Below are 23,531 nucleotides of genomic sequence, written 5' to 3'. Positions count from 1 at the left end.
TTGCACCACTGCACTCCAGTCTGGGTGTCAGAGCAAGACTCTGCCTCAAAATAAATAAATAAAAATTACTCCGTTTACTTTTCTCTATTTATTTTTTAGACCAGTAACATATTCTTAGTTTGTTCATCCATCTGGTTTTCCACTCAATTTATAAGCCAGTTCATAAAGGTAAACAAAAAAAATTGGGGCTGCATTTTAAAATTGTATCTTACAACAGGAATCCCTAAGTTTGTGCAGCAACACTCCTAATCACAATGCACTCAAAGATTTCAACTGATACTTAACCCATGGACTTGTCTATTAATGGCAGACAAACTCATTAATTTGACGTTGCTTTTCCCCACTGCCTGTTTAATCCTGAAGCTGATCAACCTAGGCATTTTTGCTGGTGTTTAAAAATAAATAATTTTCAGGTCAGGCACAGTGGCTCATACCTATAATCCTAACACTTTGGAAGGCTATGCCAGGAGGATCACCTGAGCCCAGGAATTGGAGTTTACGGTGAGCTATGATCATACTATTGCCCTCCAGCCTGGGCAACAGAGCAAAATCCTGTCTCTTTAAAAAAGGTAAAGAATTTTCAGATACTGTTAACTTACAATAGATCAAGTTAGTAGATCAACAGGTGATAGTGCTTTAATTCTACTAACTCTGGTCTCATGATTATAGAAAAATAAAATGAATTCTGTTGTGATTACAACTCATGAGGAAAAGATTTTCCTACCTTCACTTTTTTATCCACTGAGCAGGTTGCTATAAATCTGTCATCTGTAGAGAATGCACAACAAAGCACTTCGTCCTCATGAGCCTTGATTTCTAAAAGTTTCTCTCCTGTTTCAGCTTTGAACACCTGCACAAGTAAAAATAAAATATTTTTATAATAAACTGCTTAATCATAGGTCATCATTCAATAAAAATCTTTGAGTTTAATCACTGTCATTTTGCAAAACAGAAAGGAACCTTGCCAAAGCTACTCCCAAAATCAGAATTTCTGTCAGAATGTGTATGCGTTAATGTAAATAGAGAACTATTCACTGTTAAATGTTTCTAAAAATCAACGAAAATGTTACAGGATCTTTGTGGTGTTGTTTTTCTGGCCAGAAACTTCTGTGGCCGGTGGCGCCTTTGCCTGAGTTTTGTCTTGTTTCACCCACTTGGCCTGACAGGCTGCATTCAGATCATGCTACCAGCCTGGGTCCCAAGCCTGCCAAGGGCGAGTCAGGTGTAGAAAAGCAAGGCGTGTGTGAGCGAGCATGGGGTCCAGCCACTGCGCACAGACATGCTGACTGCTGCAGTGGGGCAGGCAGCTCCAGGTGCCAGCATGGGCGCTGGCTCTCTGTGAGGCTGCGGCTGGACCAGGCACACCACAAGCAGCTTACACGGCTGGCACCAGGGAACACGGTGGTACCCAGAAGCTTGGAGATGCCAGGAACTGCAGGACCCCAAAGAGGGAGTCACAGCTCTAGCTTGGGGAGCTCCCAAGTCTGGGCTCCCCAAAGGGCCTCAGCTCTTCTTTCCTTCTCTCCACTCGCAATGTGGCAAGCTAGGGGCATATCTCAGCCATGTTTGTATTACAGCTCTTTTAGCGTCACCATTTGGGGGGTCCCAAGTTCTTGTCCTACAACCAGGAAGAATGTGGTACGCTGACAGGTGGAGGGTGAGCAAGACAAACAGGAGCTTTATTGAATGAAAGAATAGCTCAATAAACCTGCAGGGGGAAGCTCCTTTCCACAGCTCAGGAGAGGGTAGGCAAGTCCTGCTGACAACTGTTCAGCTATCAGCAGAGAGCGTAGCTCCTCTCAGCAGCTGGTCCTCCTGTCATCTGCACAGCTCTCAGCAAAGAGGGGGCGCTACAGTGGGTTGCTCCTCTCTGCAGCTGGTCGTCCCAGTGTCTGCTCAGCTCTGGCTAAGCCCGGGGCTTTTATGGGCTTTGGAGGGGAGAAAGTACGTGCCAACTGGTCCATGGGCAGACATGGGCAAGCCTGGAAAAGGTACTACAAGTTCCCACTCCAGTCCATTCAGTTCACACCGGCAGCCCAGCCCCCAGCCTTCAGGCCCTTTGCGGCCTGAAGGTGAGGCCTCATTGGGGACCCATCCCCTTCCACCCAGGAACCTGTCTGCCTCCTGCTGCCATTCATGGCACCCAGGCTGTAGGTGCCAAGGGGAGCCTGCAGGGCAGCATCAAACTGCCCTCAGCACCCCCTCAGCTTCCCTCCTATGCTCACCGGCGCCCAAAATCCGGAGGGGGCTGAGGCAGCAGGGGGCTGGCATGTCAGCACTGCCCCAAGCATGTGCACATCTGGCAGGGCTGCAACAGCACCCAGGCTCAGCCCCAGCTTTGCTCTGAGATCAGAGTGGGTGCCAACAGCAGGGAGAAGTCAGGCAGCGGGAGCAGATACTTCCAAGCCTGCAAGGGCAGGGGGTCCTTCCAGGGCCCCCAAGAGTACAGGGATGCCTCAGTCTGCAGCCACAGCTTGGGCAGCTACAGCTGCACCATGGGGAAGGGCTCCTGCCTGCTCTGTGGAGCCAGAGGCCCGAGCCTGCAGCTGTGGTTTGGGCGGCTGCAGCTACACCCAGGAGGGCAGGACTCTGGCCTGCTCTGTGGAGGGGGTTTCCAGATCCACAGCTGTGGCTTGGGCGGCTACAGCAGCACCCAGGAGCTCCTGCCCCAATTCAGAAGGGGTGGGGCTCCTGGAGCATGCAGCCCCAGCTGCGCCTCCCTGCTGCAGCCAGCATTATGGCAGCAGCCACTTCAGGCTGCCCCCTGCTGCCATCAAAAAGAAGTGTCAGCGCATAGCTTCAGCTCTTGAGACTACTCTGGCAATTTCTTAACATTCAAATAAAACATTTCGTTTAATATGCATTCTCTCTGGAACTCAAAAGCCAAAATTAATAAAACTACTAATAAAGTACACATATAGACATAAGATATGGAGTCATAATCTTGCAAAGACTAAAAGTATCCTAAATACAAGTTTTAACTAATTTCATCATGTTCTCTGTAAAATCAAAAGGCAGAACACAAACATTAAGAAAAGTACTCATTCCATATTTTCTGAAAAAAAAGGTAATCTTAAAGGAAATTCTTTAAAACAACTTAGGAAATAGTCTAGTCCAGTTCCTATTTACAAGAAAAAAACTGATGCCTAAGACTTTGATAAAATAGGTGTTTTCTTAATCACTGTTTTTTAATCACAGCCCTACTTCCTGTGCTATGAAGCCCTATGTCTTCTAACAATTATTTCCTCACTACCCTGAGCTGACAAATGGATGGCTGGGAACTGACTGGCAGGATAAAGGGTACTTCCTTACCATCTGTAAGTTTAGAATTAGGAAAACATGTAACTGTATCTTTTAAATCTCTAGAGAAACTTTTAATAAAATGTTCAAGAGAGTTGGATTTGTCTGTTATTTCTAAGTTGCAATTTTCTTGAATTTTAGGATTTAAACATATTCCAATATGCACAAAACTGTATACGTGCCTCTTTGAATGTTTCTCAAGAGATGTGTTTTACCTGTAAGGTTTTATCAGCTCCACAAGAAGCTATTCTCTGACCATCCTCAGAAAAGCAGGCATGGTAAACAGCATCTGTGTGGGGGCGGACAACTAAGCGGGAAAGATTCGTGATGTTTTTTTTGTTTCTAAATACAGGGAAAAAATGAACAGAAATTCAATAAATGAGAGTAAAAGTAACTATTTTCTTTCAGTAATAAAATAAACTGTCTTTTAACAAGGTTATGTTCCCCAAAATACAAAATACTTAAAATCAAATTACTAACATGCAAATGACAGCACAGATCACCAAAAGAAAAGAAATAACAAAAGTAGCATTTGTAAGAGAAATGTTACCCTTTATCAAGCAACCTGTCATGTGTTACAAATGTCACTGAGTTGGAAGAAATCTAATTAATCAAATCTAGTTAATCAACATGTCACTTTCTATTTTCCTTTGATACATTAATAATGATACATGTGCTGATAAATCGTTATGTAAGGATACCTTCAAAAATTCACCATCTCTTTTTTAAAATAAAAATCATAGCAAAATGCTCATTTCCTAACTGAAGGAAATGCTCAGCATTATTATAATGATGTACTTTAAAGCTGCTCTTCTCAGCCAGGTGTGGTGGCTCATGCCTGTAATCCTAGCACTTTAGGAGGTCAAGGCAGGTGGATCACCTGAAATCAGGAGTTCAAGACCAGCCTGACCAACATGGCGAAACGCCGTTTGTACTAAAGATAAAAATTGGCTGGGTGTGGTGCCATGTGCCTGTAATCCCAGCTACTTGGGAGGCTGAGGCAGGAGAATCACTTGAACCTGGGAGATGGAGGTTGCAGTGAGCCGAGATCACGCCACTGCACTCTAGCCTGGGTGACAGAGCAAGACTCCATTTCAAAAAAAAAAACAGACTGCTCCTCTCAAACTACAACTATTCAGACATACCAAAAAGATAAAGCAACGTCATATTCTTTGTATCTTAATCTAATGAATACCAATTATTCCACTAGTATAGATATCATATTACCGCTCATAGTATCTAAAGTATAAAGGGGCCAGACATGGTGGTTCACACCTGTAATCCCAGGAATTTGGAAGGATGAGGGGGGAAGATCACTTAAGGCCAGGAGTTCGAGATGAGCTTGGCCAACATGGTGAAACCCCATCTCTACTAAAGATACAAAAATTAGCAGGCGTGGCAGCACACGCCTGTAATCCTAGCGACTCGAGAGGCGGAGGCATGAGAATCACTTGAACCCGGGAGGTGGAGGTTGCAGTGGACCGAGATCATACCAATGCACTCCAACCTGGGTGACTGAGTGAGACTCTATCTCTAAATAAATAAATAAATAAATAAACAAAGTGTAAAGGAATGTAATGTGTACTTAAAACAGAAAAAACTATTACTGCAGTGTCAGAACTTCATATACATTACATCCCTGTCACTTTAAGTAAATATGTCAAATAGTATTGTGCTTATTTTAAAAGTCAAGGGTTGGCAGTCAGACAAACCTAACCTCATTTCTATTACTTATTAGGTGTGTAAACGAGCAAATTACTTAACCTAACAAGTTTTTATTTCTTCATATGTCAAATGGAAGTAATGGTATCTATTCTAAACAGCACCCGACACATAAAGGCGCCACTATTATCATTCTTCAAAAAACCACACACAAGACAGATCAAAGTGATAAAAGTGAACACAAAAGTAAATCATATTTAGATCCTGCCTACAAAGCATTACACTTTAGTAGAAGTGATAAAACAAACAAAAACAATTGTTCCTCAGCATTGATGAGGGACTTGTTCTAGGACCCACTACAGATACCAAAATCCACGGATGCTCAAGTCTCTTACATAAAATGGTATAGGATTTGCATATATCCCACCACATCCTCCTCTATAGCCTAAATCATCTATAGATTACTCAAAATACCTAGTACAATGTAAATGCTATGTAGACAGTTGTTATACCATCATGTTTAGGAAATAATAACAAGAAAAGTGTCTGTATATGTTTAATACAAACATAACCATCTACTTTTTTTTTCTAGTATTTTCAATCCACAGTTGGTTGAATCCATGGATGTAGAACCCATGGATACGGAGGGTTGACTGTATAATATAAGAACTAGAGTGATGACAACTAGAAGAATAGATAAGTTCTAGCAAAGTTAAGGGGATTCGATTTTAAAATGTTTTTTACGTCTGTTTGATCTATCTACTCAATTCCTCAAAGCTCAGAAAGTGACCTTCATAATAATGGATATATAGTAGATGGCCCAAAAGTACTAGATAAATAACAAATGAATGAGTGAACAAATAATTTCACTGAAAACAGAAACTCAATTAAATTTAAGCTTATACCAACCTAAACCTTTCTATAGTAAACACCAAAAAAGTTTCTAGTACTCAAATAAAGCATCCTTTGAATATGGCCTGGTCAAACACAATTTTAAAATAAGTTATAAATAGCTAACCATTTTATGAGAGAACATCACAAGGAGAAATGCAGTTGACACGATGGCAGAAAACAGGAAGAAAAAGTAAAAACTCAACAATTCACAAGAGAACAAGAACTAAACCTATGCCCTTTGATCAGAGCAAGTATTAAGATTAGATTTCAGCCACTAACTAAAACATGAATTCATTCAATATTTCACAAATTTACACTGAATACCAACTATACGGACCAGAAAAATGCTAAATGCTATTCTTAATAACAACAACTAATATTTATTGAGCACTTTCTATGAACTGGGTGCTGTTCTAAGTACTATATGTATGTCTATATGTTTATATACATACACACACTCGTTTAATCCTTACAACAATGCTATAAAATACAATCATTAGGCAAAAGAAGTTAAATAACTTTCCCCTTACGATACACAACTAATAAATAGCAGAGCTGGGATTCAAACCCAGGCAGTCTACAGCCAGGGTATGTTATTTTAACCTCCAAACTATTCTATACTTCAGAACACGTGGACTAGTATGAGAGAAAACCAAGTAAACAGATAATCACTATAAAGTGTGACAAATGCTATGATATGGGGCAAACAGTACTCTCAGACAGATCTAATCTAGCTTCCATAAGTTAGGGGGCTGCTCCTCAGAGAGAAAGAGAGAGAGCCCTCCACAAGACAGTGTTAAAGAATGGTCAACTCTGGAAAGTGGGAAGGTAGGAGAGAAATGGCTAGTCTTTGACTTTTCATCTTACATCCTATTACTATTGTTTTTTGTCTTCATCAAGAACACGTATTATTTAAAATAAAACCAGCTGGGTGTTGTGGCTAATGCCTGTAATCCAAGCACTTTGGGAGGCCAAGGAAGGAGGATCGATTGTGTCCAGGAATTTGAGATCAGCCTGGGCAACACAGTGCGACCTTATCTCTACAAAAAAATAAAAAATTAGACGTGGTAGTATGTGCCTATAGTCTCAGCTACTCAGAAGGTTGAAGCAGAAGGAATGCTTGAGCCCAAGAGGTCAAGGCTACAGTGAGCAGTGATCATACCACTGCACTCAACCTAAGTGACAAAGTGAGATCCTGTCTCAAAAAAAATAAACAAAACCAACAAAAATTAAACATATTTTAACTAAAAAAATTTTTTTAATTCTCTCAGATACCATTCTCTCCTTCATGGAACCCTCCCTTGAATTCCTCATTTTTCCAAGCCAATTACTTATCAGTTATATCTCTACTTACACATAGTTCTGTTGTTACACTCACACATTATATTGTAATTATTTGCTTAAACTCCTTACTTCACTACTAGATTTTGAACTCCTTAGGGAAAAGACTTCACATCCAGTAACAGTGCTCAGCACAGTAGAGAAACTCAAACGCTAGTGCTTAGTATAGTACAGAAACTCAAATGTTTCTTGAACTAAACTGAACCAAGAAAATCACCTACAGCAGCCTGACTTATTTGGAAAGAGGGCCTAATGCCATAAAGATCCACAGATACCAACCTGGACTTCTATTTAGATATAAATTACACATATGAAAAGAGAGCCACTCATATTTATTATTTCAAGCTATAAGGGAAGCATGACATATGGAAGGAGCATGTAAAATAAAGCCAGGCAGACCCAAGGTGTTTTTTTGTTTTTTGAGACAGAGTCTCGCTTTGTTGCCCAGGCTGGAGTGCAGTGGCACAATCTCGGCTCACTGCAGCCTCTGCCTCCAAGGTTCAAAAGATTCATCACGTCCACCTAATTTCTGTATTTTTAGTAGAGATGGGGTTTCACGATGTTGGCCAGGCTGGTCTCAAACTCCTAACCTCAGGTGATCCACCACCTTGGCCTCCCAAAGTGCTGGGATTCCAGGCATGAGCCACTACGCCAGGCCACAAGACCCAAGGTTTAAATCCCATTCAGCAAGTCACATGAACTTAGCCAAGTTCAAATCTCTCTGTGCCTCAATTTTCTCATTTGTAAAACAGGGCAATTTTAGGTATTTAAATTTTTATAAGGTAAAGATTAAATAGAATAACTTGATTATGTAGCATTATAACAGGTATTAAAAAGATGGTATTAATATCTATCCTTTCCTTTTTATAAGCTGACAAGATTAAGGTAAGAGCAATAGAAACTCCTTTAAGAGAGAATAATCAAGGCTGAGCGTGGTGGCTCATGCCTGTCATCCCAGCACTTTGGGAGGCCGAGGCAGGCGGATCACGAGGTCAGGAGGTTGAGACCATCCTGGCTAACACGGTGAAATCCTGTCTCTACTAAAAAATACAAAAAAAAATTAGCCAGGGGTGGTGGAGAGTGCCTGTAGTCCCAGCTACTCGGGATGCTGAGGCAGGAGAATGGCGTGAACTCGGGAGGCAGAGCTTGCAGTGAGCCAAGAGCACGCTACTGCACTCCAGCCTGGGCGACACAGCAAGACTCCAGCTAAAAAAAAAAAAAAAAAGAGAGAGAATAATCAGGGTTCAGTGGTCATTTAATAAGGACTATGTGTGCAAAGGAAAGTGCAAATTACTTTAGAGCCATTATCTCATTTAAATCTTCAGAGAAGGCCAGGCGTGCTGGCTCATGCCTGTAGTCCCAGCACTTTGGGAGACCGAGGCATGCAGATCACTTGAGGTCAGGAGTTTGAGACCAGCCTGGCCAACATGACGAAACCCCGTCTCCACTAAAAATATAAAAACTAGCCAGGCATGGTGGTGGGCGCCTATAATCCCAGCTACTTGGGAGGCTGAGGCAGGAGAATCACTTGAATACGGGAAGTGGAGGTTGCAATGAGCCAAGATCACGCCACTGCACTCCAGCCTGTGCAACAGAGTGAGACTCTGTCTCAAAAATAAATAAATAAATAAATAAATAAATAAATAAATAAATAAATAAAATCTTCACAGAAATAGCACTTATTTCAAAGGATTTTACATATGAGAGAAGAACCTATAACTTGTTCAAAGTAACACAATTATTAGGTTTTAGAACTGAGGCTCAAACCCAGCTTTGTGGCTCCAAAGTCCATGCTCTTCACCACTATACTAAATTACAGTAAGTCAAGCACTTAGTATTGAATACGTAGGATAATTGGTCAAAATGTCTTACAGGCATCTATTTATATGGATTCTTTGAAAATACAATCATTTTCTCCTATGCTTACTTCTCTAGAACTTTTCAATAAGTAAGAATGCTTATTAAAAGTTCCAGCCCTTTTGAAAGTAGTTAAATCTTCCTGGAGTGAACGTATTCACCACCTGAAAAATAATGACATAGTTAGCGCACCGCTCCTGTTGGTTTCTCTCCTAACCTACTTACATCCATTCCAGGTAAAGCATTCCATTATCGACCTCCTGCTTGGCCTGCAGCTTAGCTTGCTGATAAACTTCTGAAGTTTCCGGCTCACAGAGACCCAGTTGTACAATATTAGGAAATGGCTGTCGTCCAAGAAGGTGTCCATTTAAAGATAAAAACTCCTGAAAATTCTCACTGACTGCACAATCCTATAAATAAACTGAAATCTCTTAGAAACACAATCAGAGCCAGGATCTGACATTTTTCTGTTTCTGTGATCTTGCCACTTTAAAAGCTTAAATGAAATATTCTTTATGTGAACTAAAATTGAACAGCCAATCATTAGGTACCAAATACATAGGAATCCTCTTCTGACTTTTAAACATAGGGTAAAAATCTTATTATCAAACACATTTCTTAGTACATTCTTTTTTTAAAAAAACCACTGAACATCTTATTTTCCCAGCTTTTAAACTTCATTCCTACCTACTTTCCCAGCAGTCTGGAAAGCAAATTAATTAGAATAACCAAAGATCAAAGGAGGGAAATTATCTTCACCCCTTCTATTCTCTTCACCCATTCTATTCTGCTTATCCCCATCATTAAACCTAGAATTAAATGTCAAAAAAAATGAGATTCCTTTAAGCACTAGTTTTTCATATTAATATACATACCTTTTCATCTAGTATATGTCTGTATTCCACAAATTCATGAATCAGATGAGCAGGGCCTACAAGTTCTGTTTTTGCTTTAATCCAATCCAGGGAAAACATTAAAGCACAAAGTTCCTTTAAAAAAAAAGTAACATCAGCAGCACTGTTAGAGATCAAAACATTTTAGGTATAACATCATTATCCTCACACTACTAAGAGAAACAGTAAATATCTAGAATTTAAAGGATGCAAAGGAAGCAAGTGAGAAATAATACACCTATAGTTCCAAAGAAATATAAAATGGGCCTCATACTTTAGCTCCAAATAAACTCCGGTTGGTTAAAAATTTAAATAGAAAATAGAAAACATTTTAAAATACTAGAAAATACAAATAAATATTTTTGTAAGCTTGTAGTAAAGAAAATCTTTGTAAACATGACCCCAAAGCAAAATACCAAACAAAAAAAAACTGCACTTAACTACATAAAAGAGTGTATTTAACTACATAAAAATTCAAATCTTCAATACAGTAGAAAGCAATATAAATTAAACTCAAGACCAAAGAAGTTTTTTAAAAATACTTATTTGCAACATATATGATAGATGAGGGCTTCAGTATTTATTTTTACAGAAAATTATTTTTATAGAAAATTCTAATAAAATAAGAAAAAGAAAAACACTGCAAGAGAAAAAATAGGTAAAGGAGGTAAAAGCAAAGGATGGGAGCCACAATTCACAAAATAAAAAGTATAGATGGCCAAAATCTCATCGGTAATCAAAGTGAAACAAGAAAAATTTACCATTTTTAAAGTATCAGATCTCTAAAGACTAAAGGAGTAGTAAGAATATTAGCTGGGGCTGGGCACAGTAGCTCAAACCTGTAATCCCAGCACTTTGAGAAGCCGAAGAGGGTGGATCACTTGAGCCCAGGTGCTTAAGATCAGCCTGGGCAATACAGTGAAACCTCATCTCTTTGAAACATACAAAAATTAGCGGGGGGTGTGGTGGTGCATACCTGTGGTCCCAGCTACTCAGGAAACTGAGGTGGAAGGATCACCTGAGCCCAGGAAGTGTAGGTTGTAGTGATTTCAGCTGAAATCATGCCAGTACACTCCAGCCTGGGCAACAGTGTAAGATCCTGTCAAAGAAAGGCCAAGGGCGGGGAAGGGGGAGGGGAGGGGAGGAAGGGGGGAGGGGAGGGGAGGAAGCGGGGAGGGGAAGGGAGGAAGAGGGAAGGGGAGGGGAGGGGAGGAAGTGGGGAGGGGAGGAAGGGGGGAGGGGAGGAAGGGGGGAGGGGAGGAAGGGGGAGGGGAGGAACGGGGAGGGGAGGAAAGGGGGTGGGAGGAGAGGAGAGGAGAGGAGAGGAGAGGAGAGGAGAGGAGAGGAGAGGAGAGGAGGAGAGGAGGAGAGGAGAGGAGAGGAGAGGAGAGGAGAGGAGAGGAGAGGAGAGGAGAGGAGAGGAGAGGAGGTGAGGTGAGGTGATTAGCTGGAATCAGAGGAAATGAACACTTTCAACCACTGCTGGCAGGCATGTGTAAAACAGAGTACCCTTCTGGAGAGCAGTCTGGCAATCTGTACTAAAATTTAAACTGCACATACCATTTGACCCAGAAATTCCACTTATAAAAAGTATCCAAAGAAAATAACCATCAACCAATTGTCCATCAACCAATTGGCCATTCATAATGTAGCTATACAATGAAACAATATGCAGCTTTAAAAATCATGTCACTCTATATAAATGACAAGAAAAGATGATGATTCAATGTAATTAAGTGGTAAAAAGCAATATATGAGACTTTCTATTATGATCCCATTTGGTTTTAAAGGACAAGTATATTTATAGAAGCAGCAAAATGATCTAGAAAACTATACACAAGAGCATTAGCAATGATTGTGATCTTTTTTCTTTTTTATAGTTTTTTTCTAAGTTTTCCAATGATAATCAACCATTACTTTTAAAGTCAGAAAAAAGGCTAACGAGAACTGAATCCTGCCACACTATCATACATATCAAAAGCTTTAAAAAGGTGCATTGGTTCAGTGATTCTAATTCTCAGAATTTGCCAAGGAAACAACATAGGTACAAAGATAAACAAGAATGCTTATTACAACATCATAAGGATTAAAAAAACTGAAAACCTAAATGTTCGATAATTAAAGTTTGGTTAAGTAAATTAGGGCACAGATATTTATTGGAATGCCATCATTCCAATATACATTATTAAATGTGAATATATTTTGCTAAATGAAAAAAACAAACTACAACAATTTACTATGTATTATAACCAAGAAATAACATACCTGAGCATAGAAAAATTACTGAAAGTACTTATAGTTTTCCAAATGTAAACATTTTGAGTAGCTACTTGGGAGTCATGACTTCAATCAAATACCATCTATGTGCTAACAATTCCCTATTTTCATGTTTCATCTATAATTCTCCCCAGAATTCCAGACTCACATATCTAACCGCCTATTCAATATTTCCAGCCAGATGTCTTAATAGGTTTATCAAACTTAATATATCCAAAATGAGTTCTTAACCATCCCCATTCTCTGCAGGAAAAAGCTTCTTCTCCCACAGACCTCTATTTCATGTCATGGACTCCATTCTTTCCACTGGAGTTGGAGTCATCTTTGATTCTTCTTTCTCTTATAATGCATATCAAATCCATCAGCAAATCATGATGATTCTACCCCTCTATCATCACTTTCTTTCCCTTTCCCTGCTCTCTCCTTCTTCTAAGCACTTAACTACTCACCAAAATATAATAAATTTGTTTAATGTCTGCCTCCTCCCAGAACATAAACTCAATGAGAGCAGAGACTTTGTGCCTGTGCTTTATCCTCTTAATGAAAAGCAATATACACAACAAGCACTCAATAAATATTTATTGAATCAATGAATATACTTTTCCACTATCCATTTCCTTTCAACGCTTACAAAATAAATCCATACTGCCCAAGAAGTAAAGCTAGTAAGAAGAGGATTAATTCTGAAGTGGTTCATTTACTAGTTACTAAGGTACCTTTTCTAATCACTACAGGTAAAAACAAAAATAATTACACAGGCTACAATCCCATTTTTACTAATAAAAAAATGATCCTAATAAAACAAAACATGTTTATGAACAGGACAGCAAAGCAAAATACCAAACATCAACGACAACAACAGTGGTAAATTTAACTATATAAAAATTCAAATCTTCAGCTGGCTGCGGTGGCTCATGCCTGTAATCCTAACACTTTGGGAGGCTGAGGGGAGTGGATCACTTGAGCTCAGGTCGAGCTCAGGAGTTTGAGACCAGCCTGGGCAACATGGTGAAACCCCATGTCCACCAAAAATACAAAAATATTAGCCAGGCATGGTGGCGTGTGCCTGTACTCCCAGCTACATGGGGGCTGAGGTGGAAGGATCACTTGAGCCCAGGAGGTTAAGGTTGTAATAAGCTGAGATTGTGCCACTGCACTCCAGCCTGAGTGACAAAGTGAGACCCTGTCTCAAAAAAAAAAATTCAAATGGAAAGCAATATAAACAAAATTCAAGACAAAAAAAATAAACCAGAAAAAAGCACGTAATGGAAAAAGGAAAGTCAGATAAAATGATTTTTAAATGGGTCATCTTACCTTGTGCATCTTGGCACTGGCCATGTGATAGGCCAGAAAGTTGTACCAATACATACAGTCTTCCTGATCTGGTGAAAGAGTATGCGGCTGGTGATATCTCTGAAACTGAGTGATTATCTTTTTATGTAGATCCTGCAACCCAAATGAAACGTTTCAGAAGCCAGAAACAATTTTATAACCTAAGCATCACAGTAACTTCAGCTTCCAAAGCTATTAAGAATGTACAGAGAGGCCAGGCTCGGCGGCTCACATCTGTAATCCCAGCACTTTGGGAGGCCAAGGTAGGAGGATCACTTGAGGCCAAGACTTCAAGACCAGCCTGGGCAACATAGGGAGATATCCCTATGTTTTAATTTTTACAAAAAAATAAAAAATAAAAAACCGTCAGGTGTGGTGGCATGTGCCTGTGGACCCAGCTACTCGGGAATTAGCTACTCAGGATCATTTGAGCCCAGGAGTTTAAGGCTGAAGTGAGCCACTGCATGCCAGCCTGGGCAACACAGTGAGACCCTGTCTCAAAAAAAAAAAAAAATACACACACACACACACACACACACACACACACACAGAGAGAGAGAGAGAGAGAGAAAGAATCTCCCCGTAAAATAATGACTTTACAGTGGAGAAACCTGGCAGATACCACTTTAACCAAATTATCAACATTAACATCACCCATAATAAAACATATCAACACCAACAGTCTGGGCATAGTGGCTCATACCTACAATCCCAGTACTTTGGGAGGCCAAGGCAGGTGGATCACTTGAGCCCAGGAGTTCAAGACCAGCCTGGGCAACATGGCAAAACGCTATCTCTACAAAAATTTTTTTAAAAACCACCAAGTAGCCCGGGCGCGGTGGCTCAAGCCTATAATCCCAGCACTTTGGGAGGCCGAGACGGGCGGATCACGAGGTCAGGAGATCGAGACCATCCTGGCTAAGACAGTGAAACCCCGTCTCTACTAATACAAAAAAAAAAAAACTAGCCAGGCGAGGTGGCGGGCGCCTGTAGTCCCAGCTACTCGGGAGGCTGAGGCTGGAGAATGGCGTAAACCCGGGAGGCAGAGCTTGCAGTGAGCTGAGATCCGGCCACTGCACTCCAGCCTGGGCGACAGAGCAAGACTCTGTCTCAAAAAAAAAAAAAAAAAAAAACCCACCAAGTACTCTCAGCATATGATGCCACTGAGAAAGATACAACATCACTGGTATTCTTGCCAAATATGTGTAACTTCAATGTAGTCAGGAGAAAACATCAGACAAAACCAAATTTGGGTATACTGTACAAAATTACTAGCCAGTACTCTTCAAAAGTGACAAGGCCACGAAAGATAAAGACTGATAAATTTTCACAGATTTGAGGAGACTGAAAAAATGACAAATAGGGAAACAAGACAATCACATGCAATACGGGATCCTAAATTGGCCTGGACCACAAAAAGAACATGTAGATTAGCGAACAGTATTGTATCAATGTTAATTTTCTGGCTTTAACAACTGTACTATGGTTATATAAAATGTTAGTACTAGGGGAAGTTAGGTGAAGGACTTATGCATAGAAACTGTCTACTATTTTGTAACTTTTCAATAAATCTAAAATTATTTCAAAGGAAAAAGAAAAAAAAAAGTAAACCAAGATTCAAGTACCTGAAGCTGGCTGCAATTCTTCTCTGTAAGAAAATCTACTTGAAGATCATGTAAATAATAACGAAACGACTTTCCATTCCGATCACAAAATAAAAGAGACTTATTTACAAACTCCTGCAGTATGTCTTCAACTTCTTCAGTTTCCATGTCCCAGAGAATACATAACACCTAGGAATAATGTAAGTATTTAATATGCCACAAAAGTACAATGACCAGGACTGTAGACAGGTATCTCACACACACACACACACACACACACACACAAACACACACACACACACAAAACTGTATCTTAAAGCCCTGAGTAAGAATGTCTCCATTTCTTAAGAAGAAACCCAACTACTCCTCAAGATAGAAAAGAGAAAGAGAAGTCAGATGCTTCTTCAGCTGCACTAGAACCACAAAAAAAGGTTAACTCCTGAGTTCAACACAGAGCCCTTCATGGAGGCTAACAGCAGAGGGACTTCTACACCCAGCTCCCCACCACCTCAGTCTCCTGAGTCTTATCCTTCCAAAGTTCTCTGTAACAACATGCTCAGTACTATATCAAAGCTTACATGCAATAAATACCCAATGATAAGGATCATTGATCCCATTACCTTTGTAGGCACCTTAACGTCCTTCTGAAGGATGGAAAGATCTGTGTAATAATATTTGATGTCTTCTCTGAGCATTTCAACACTTATAGACATGGCTTCATCTAGAGCCTCATAATCATAAGACGAAGATTTCCTTATTCTCTTAAACTGCTTATTCTGAAGTTGTTTGAGGTAGTACTCCCAGCGATTGGGAAAATCACGTAAAAGTGCACCAATTAAAGATACTACAAGGGGAGAGCCTTAAAAAAAAAAAAAGGAAGTCACTGTGCTAATACCATCCTATTTTGTCACTACTAAGAATCAACTTACTTACACTACTAAGAAACAATTTCTGCTGCATGTTATCAAAAGCCTTGAGTATTTATCACTCTTGACTTCACATCTAGATATTTATTCCAAAAAAAATTAGAAATAGCCAGGCGCCGTGGCTCACGCCTATAATCCCAGCACTTTGGGAGGCCGAGGTGGGCGGATCACGAGGTCAGGAGATCCAGACCATCCTGGCTAACACAGTGAAACCCCATCTCTACTAAAAATACAAAAAAATTAGCCGGGAGTAGCGGCGGGCACCTGTAGTCCCAGCTACTCGGGAGGCTGAGGCAGGAGAATGGCATGAACCCGGGAGGCGGAGCTTGCAGTGAGCGGAGATCGCGCCACTGCACTCCAGCCTGGGGGCAGAGCGAGACTCCGTCTCCAAAAAAAAAAAAATTAGAAATAAGATTTAATTTAATAAGTTCCTGATTATCTTTATTAAGTCAAAATAACATAGATTAAATCTGGCTAAGATGTCGTTACAAAAAACAATATATATATATGTATATATATACACACATATATATGCCAGCCTGAGCAACATAATGAGACCTTGTCTCTACTAAAAATAAAAACTAGAAATATCAGCCAGGTGTGGTGGTGCATGCCTATAGTGCCAGCTACTTAGGAGGCTGAGGTGGGAGGATTGCTTCAGTCCAGGAGGTTGAGGCTACAGTGAGCCATGATGGCACCACTGCATCCCAGCCTGGGGAACAGTGTGAGAGCCTGTCTTAAAGAAAAAAAAAAAAAAAAAAAAGAATGATTAAGTTTAAGGATATTCATCACAGCATACTTAGAACAGTGAAAAAAATCTTAAATAATGTAAACAATGTCCAATAATAGAGAAGTGGTTGAATAAATTAAGATATATCAATATTATGCCACTGGTAAATTTTTTTCAAAAAAATATTTAACAACATGGGAAAATGCTCAAGATATATAAAAAGGGTAAGGTCAGTCGGGCGCATTGGCTCACGCCTGTAATTCCAGCACTTCGGGAGGCTAAGGCAGGCAGATCACAAAGTCAGAAGATCAAGACCAGCCTGGCTAACACGGTGAAACCTCGCCTCTACTAAAAATACAAAAAAATTAGCGGGGCATGGTGGTTGGCACCTGTAGTCCCAGCTACTCGGGAGGCTGAGGCAGGAGAATGGCGTGAACCCGGGAGGCAGAGCTTGCAGTGAGCCAAGATCGCACCACTGTACTCCAGCCTGGGCAACAGAGCGAGACTCCGTCTCAAAAGAAAAAAAAAGAAAAAGGGTAAGGTCCAGCTTGGTGTGGTGACATGCGTCTGTAGTCTTAGCACTTTGGGAGATTGAGGCGGGAGGACTGCTTGAGGGCAGAAGTTTGAGACCTGCCTGGGCAACATAGTGAGACCCTGTCCCTACAAAAAAATTTAAAAATTACCCAGGTAGGTGGTGAGTATCTGCAGTCCCAGCTATTCAGGAGGCTGGGGCAGGAGGATTGCTTAAGACGAGACATTCAAGCCTGCAGTGAGCTGTGATCTTGTCACTGCACTCCAGCCTGGGTGACAGAGCAAGACCCTGGCTCTTCAAAAATAAGGGCAAGATCCAAAACTATGTATACATAATCTGAATTTTTAAAATCTTTGTTCTAAAAGACTGGAGGCAACACTCTCATGATGCTAATAATTATCAGATTATGGATAATTTCTATTTTTTCTTTATAGTTTCACACATTTTCAAAATGGACATGCATCACCCTTTGTAATAACTACAAATCAAGCATTTTTCCTAGGTGTAAGATTTCTTTAAAAATAAACAAAACTGGCCAGGTGTGGTGGCTCAGGGCTGTAATCCCAGCACTTTGGGTGGCCGAGGCAGGTGGATCACGAGGTCAGAAGTTCAAGACTACCCTGGCCACGATGGTGAAACCCCGCCTCTACTAAAACTACAAAAATTAGCTGGGTGCAGTGGCACACGCCTGTAATCCCAGGTACTAGGGGGCTGAGGCAGGAGGATCACTTGAACCTGGGCAGCAGAGGTTGCAGTGAGCAGAGATCACACCACTGCACTGAAGTCTGGGTGACAGAGTGAGACTCAGTCTCAAAAAATAAATAAATAAACAAACAAAACTGTGTTTCTATTTGATGGCAGAATGAAAAATAAGGTGGCCAGGTATGGTAGCTCATGCCTATAATCCCAGCACTTTGGGAGGCCGAGGCGGGCAATCACCTGAGGTCAGGAGTTTGAGACCAGCCTGACCAACATGGCAAAACCTCATCTCTACTGAAAATACAAAAATTAGCCGGGCATGGTGGCACATGCCTGTAGTTCTAGATACTCGAGAGGCTGAGGCAAAAGAACTGCTTGAACCTGGGAGGCAGAAGTTGCAGTGAGCCAAGATCACGCCACTGCACTCCAGCCTGGAAAACAGAGTGAGACTCCGTCTCAAAAGAGGAAAAAAAAGAAAAAGAAGAAAAAGAAGGTATTTCCAAACATAGCAACAATGAAAGAAATAATTTTAAGAGTTGATAGATTTGACTGTATAAAATTTTAAGCTTCTATATGTCAAAAGAATACAACAAATAAAAGGTACACAAAAAACTGGGAAACAGGCTGGACATGGTGACTCATGCCTGTAGTCCCAGCGCTTTGGGAGGCTAAGGTAGGAGGATCATTTGAGGCAAGTAGTTCAAGACCAGCCTGGGCAACATAGCGAGATCCTATATATAAATTTTACTTTAAAAAATTGTTTTACTGGGAAATAATACTTGTAAAAATATGACAAAGAGCTAATAGTTTCAATTTTTAGAGTATTTAGAAATAAGTTAAAAATGCTTATATCAAAAAAGAAAAGTGAGTCAAGGATAATTTCTTAAAACATATTCAATAAACAAGTAAAAAGTTTAACTTCACTAACAAAAAATGCAAATTAAGACACCAGTTTTTACTTACCAAATTAGAATACTATTTTTATAAAATCCCAAGCAAAATCAAGTTTTAAATCTGATTCTCACTATATTTTTAACTCTGACAGCAGAGGTCACATCTGTGTCTCACTTCTCTCGCTAATGTGGTCTCTAACACACTGTGGGTAGATGGTAAATATTATTTTAATGAATAAATAAATACCATAATATCATGTATCCATTTAAGGTATCAGAGAAGAACCTAAAATACTAAATCTCCCAGAAAAGTTTTTGGATGTTCATGTGCTAAGTTATCATATTCATTAGCTTGATTTACAAACGGGAAATTATATAACTCCCTATAACCTCCTCATAAACAAAATAAATAACCATACCTTTACATTCTTTTATAATACTATGAGCTTGTTCTGGCAAATCTGCTTTCTTCATATTAACAAAAAGGGATAAAATTTCAAGTCCTTTTTCTTTTCCTAAGGAACTCTCCACAGGGACTACATATTTAGGACCTGCAAACAAAAATCACAAGACAAAGTAAGTAATTTGGTATGCCACATATTTAAATGTAATTGAATTAAATATAAAGGTACTAAAAAGTTAATGAATAATCCTTACCCATTACTGAATCTGTAACACTCTTGTCTCTGGTTGTAAGAAGAATCTGACACTGATTGTCAAAAGCTTTCAACACCCAAGAGTCCCAAACATCATCCAAGATCAACAGAGACCTAATTTAAAAAAAAAATTAATCACTAATGACACTTACTTTAAGCTTCCTTTTAAAAAGATAATCCCACCAGTGTCTTTTAAAATCTACCAAATTAAAAATTTTTTTAAACAAATAGATAGCTAGGTCTAGGAAAATGATTCTTCCTCTTTGCTATATTCTTTTCTCAATATGCTGATTCAAATAAGGAAAAAAAAAATTAGAGAATTCCTTCTCCTCAAACCCTAAATCAAAACATATTAAAATTACAGATCCTACCATAAAAGGTTCAGCCACCACTTACTGAGTGCCTTAAAAAAAAAAAAAAAGGGACCATTACTATCCAAGTAACGGGATTTTCCATCTTAGTCGTTAAGCACCAAAACCAAACTAGAACTGAGCTCAGGTTAGCATTAGAATGCATCATACAATAATGATGATATGTAACCATTTTTCACCTATAAAACTAGCAATTTCAAATGTTGCAAGCTAAAAGAATATTACCTTTCATACAAGTGTTTTTTTTTTAAACAATGTGTTTATTCATAGTAACTAAGAACCTCTATGTCAATTCCCAATTGGTCTCTCCAAAAACTTTTCTAAACTCACTAGAACAGATGAGGGGAAAAAATATAACTAAAACCTGATAGCGTAATTATACACTAGCATTTCTGTCTAAATGACACACTGTGGCTGTACATTACAAACAAATACTCTAGGCACATATATAGGTTGAAAAATTACAAAAGCATAAACCAAATGAGACTGAGAGATTAAAAAAATATGCCTGGCTTTATAAGCTAGTCTGACACATCTGAAAGTGGCTACATTATTTTACTCAACAGAAGTCACTTTTATTTTTGCAAAAAAGGGAAAGCAGAACTAGGGTAAAGTTACCGAGCAATTAAAGAGGGAAGGGTTAGTGATCTCAATCCTATTTCCTCTATATAAATCAATATCAAGAGAACGAGGGGCTAGGCATGGCTAGGCGTGGTGGCTCACGCCTGCAATCCCAGCACTCTGGGAGGCCAAGGTGGGCGGATCACGAGGTCAGGAGATCGAGACCATCCTGGCTAACATGGTGAAACCCCATCTCTACTAAAAATACAAAAAATTAGCCAGGCGTGGTGGCAGGTACCTGTAGTCCCAGCTATTTAGAAGGCTGAGGCAGGAGAATCACTTGAATCCAGGAGGCAGAGCTTGCAGTTAGCAGAGATTGCACCAAGAAAATATAACAAGTATGCATCAGAATCACCTAGTAGCCTTTTTCCAAAAATACTCTTCTCACCCTATATTCTGATATTAATACCCTCACCAACTTGAGAATCACTACCATACTCAGCAACTGCTACAGACTGCATCCTTGGGCGCATTATGGCATTTTTAAAAAGTGCAGAGCCACTACCTCTCACTCAATATACTATAACATTCCCAAAGAATGCTTTATTTGTCTTTATACTTGCAGCACTTGGCCCAGAACCTGGCACAACACTCAATGTTGGTTAAATGAACAAATGAAAGAGAGGCTGTTAGATGACAGAAATCAAATTGTTGACTGAATCCAAGGTTATACTCTTAAGACTAGCAGCAGCTAAACTGCTGTCTCCCTTTTGGCTAATGAAACACTTGGTAACAGTGCCTGGCACATAATTATAATGGTAAGTATTTGCTGAATTAATTAACTGTTGAACAAACAAAACAAACTCACTCCTGAAGTATATGGAAGTAGAATAGTTACATGTATATTTCCAGAAACTAAGACAATCCAAAAGAAAAGCCCCATTAAAAATCCTTCCTGACTTTTTTTAATTGAAATAAGGTCTTCCTCTGCCACCCAAGCTGGAATACAGTGGCACAATCTAGGTTCACTGCAGCCTTGATCTCCCAGGCTCAAGTGATCCTCCCACCTTAGTCTCCTGAGTAGCTGGGACCACAGGTGTGTACGACCACACCTGACTAATTTTTCTATTTTTTAGAAAGACAGGGTTTCGTCATGTTGCCCACACTGGTCTCGAACTCCTGGGCTCAAGCAAACTATCCACCATGGCCTCCCAAAGTGCTGTGACTACAGGCATGAGCCACTGTGCCTGGCCTTTTCCTGACATTTATCAGTTGCCTGCATTTATTCTCTCTTGTTCTGTGTTAACTCATTAGAAATAATGGATTCAAAGTAAGAAGTTTGCACTTTCTAGCAAAGAGCACTCACCAACTCACTCACTTAAGACATTCCCTGAGAGCCTACAATCGTACATATGAGACGATGTGGTAGATAGGATGCAAAGAGAAAAAGCAGTTTTAGGTCAAATGGCAGCCCCCTTTTTTTTCTTTTTAAATACAAGAAAGAAAAGCAAGAAAGCAATGGTTCTTTCTTTTTCTTTTCTTTCTTTTTTATTTTTGACAGTTTCACTCTTATTGCCCAGGCTAGAGTGCAATGGCACGATCACGGCTCACTGCAACCTCTGCCTCCCAAGTTCAAGCGATTCTCCTGCCTCAGTCTCCCGAGCAGCTGGGATTACAGGCATGCACCACCAATACCTGGCTAATTTTGTATGTTTAGTAGAGATGGGGTTTCACCATGTTAATCTGGCTGGTCTTGAACTCCTGACTTCAGGTGATCCAACCGCCTTGGCCTCCCAAAGTGCTGGGATTACAGGCATGAGCCACCACGCGTGGCTGCGATGGTTCTCTCTTACCCTCTTTTTAGGACAGCAGGAAAAAGGCATGATGTTCTCAAGAAGTCAGTAGTTACGTCTTATTGGGACTTCACACACCAACTAAATTTGACCATCAGTACCTTGGGTGTTTGCGAAGCATCAGAATGCGAAGACGGTCTTTAGCCTCTTCAATATTAAGTGGAAGCCTCTGGGAAAAACTCTCATCTTGATCCAATCGTGTGCAAAGATTCTGCAGTTTCATCAGAAGTCCGGATTTGTCTTGTTTCCCAACTGAAACCCAATGCACTCCCCCTGGGAAACAATCTAGTGAGGGAAAGAATAATGAACTTCAGGCCTTTCAACAGGAGTCCTCCTTTAAATGGTTTTACTGTTAAGCACCAGATTTACTCCAATTTTCAGTCCCATCATATCTTTGACCTCTCTTGATTTAGAGTATAAATTTTACATGCAAGATACGTGTAGGCTTTATATCCTGAATCTAAGACAAGTTGAAGATTTGAAGAAACTGAAGTTTGGAGTAAATTTGTGGCTTATCAGGAAAATCTTACCAAGTAAAGTTTTATTATCTCTGTCCTGTGTCGTCAATGATCACTGCACAGCAGTTTCTAAACCTTGTACTCCTGACTTTTTGGGATGGCAATTCTTTGTTGTAAGGGACTGTCCTATGCATTATAGGATGTTTAACAGCCTCTTTGGCCTCTATCCACTAGATGCCAATAGGATTCCCCTTCACCAGTACTGGTACTGACAAACAAAAATGTCTCCAAACATTGTCAAATGTCACCTGGGGGGGGGTGCAAAATCACCCCTCATTGAGAACACTGATGTCCTGGAACATATAACTCACCCATTATGGTTTTCTTATACAGATTTAAAATAGGAAATTAGATTCAAGTCTGGCTCCACTGCTTACTAGCTAAGCAATCTTTAGTAAATCATTTAACCTCAGTCTCACTTGTTATACTGAAATAAGGCTGTCTAGCCCACCTATTTCAGAGTTGCTGTGAAAAATTAATGATATAAAATATGTGAAATTGCTATGTTAAGCATAAAGGATTAAAACAGGATGTTAGTGTTATAGATCTGAGAGCAACTTACCAATATTAAGCTTCGAACTAGTAAGCACTAGGAATGGCCATGATTATTATTACTGTTATCATCATCATTG

At 39.9% G+C, this 23,531-nt stretch overlaps 1 protein-coding gene across 2 annotated transcripts in view; it reads right to left on the bottom strand.

Moving 5' to 3' along the window:
* The window catches only part of APAF1 (apoptotic peptidase activating factor 1), a 96,466-nt gene that overhangs the window by 58,965 nt on the left and 13,970 nt on the right, over nt 1-23,531 (bottom strand). For both annotated transcript variants that reach the window (XM_010355937.2, XM_030938523.1), the window contains exons 5-14: nt 22,483-22,666; nt 19,598-19,710; nt 19,360-19,491; nt 15,781-16,019; nt 15,182-15,349; nt 13,539-13,670; nt 9,930-10,043; nt 9,280-9,464; nt 3,516-3,642; nt 725-850 (exon numbers count right to left, since the gene is read on the bottom strand). In XM_010355937.2, coding sequence (XP_010354239.1) covers nt 725-850; nt 3,516-3,642; nt 9,280-9,464; nt 9,930-10,043; nt 13,539-13,670; nt 15,182-15,349; nt 15,781-16,019; nt 19,360-19,491; nt 19,598-19,710; nt 22,483-22,666 — 1,520 coding nt within the window. The remainder of the gene's footprint in view (nt 1-724; nt 851-3,515; nt 3,643-9,279; nt 9,465-9,929; nt 10,044-13,538; nt 13,671-15,181; nt 15,350-15,780; nt 16,020-19,359; nt 19,492-19,597; nt 19,711-22,482; nt 22,667-23,531) is intronic.

Source organism: Rhinopithecus roxellana, chromosome 10 (assembly GCF_007565055.1).
Source record: "Rhinopithecus roxellana isolate Shanxi Qingling chromosome 10, ASM756505v1, whole genome shotgun sequence".
Classification (NCBI taxonomy): Eukaryota; Metazoa; Chordata; class Mammalia; order Primates; family Cercopithecidae; genus Rhinopithecus; species Rhinopithecus roxellana.
This window is presented reverse-complemented; position numbering and strand designations above follow the sequence as displayed.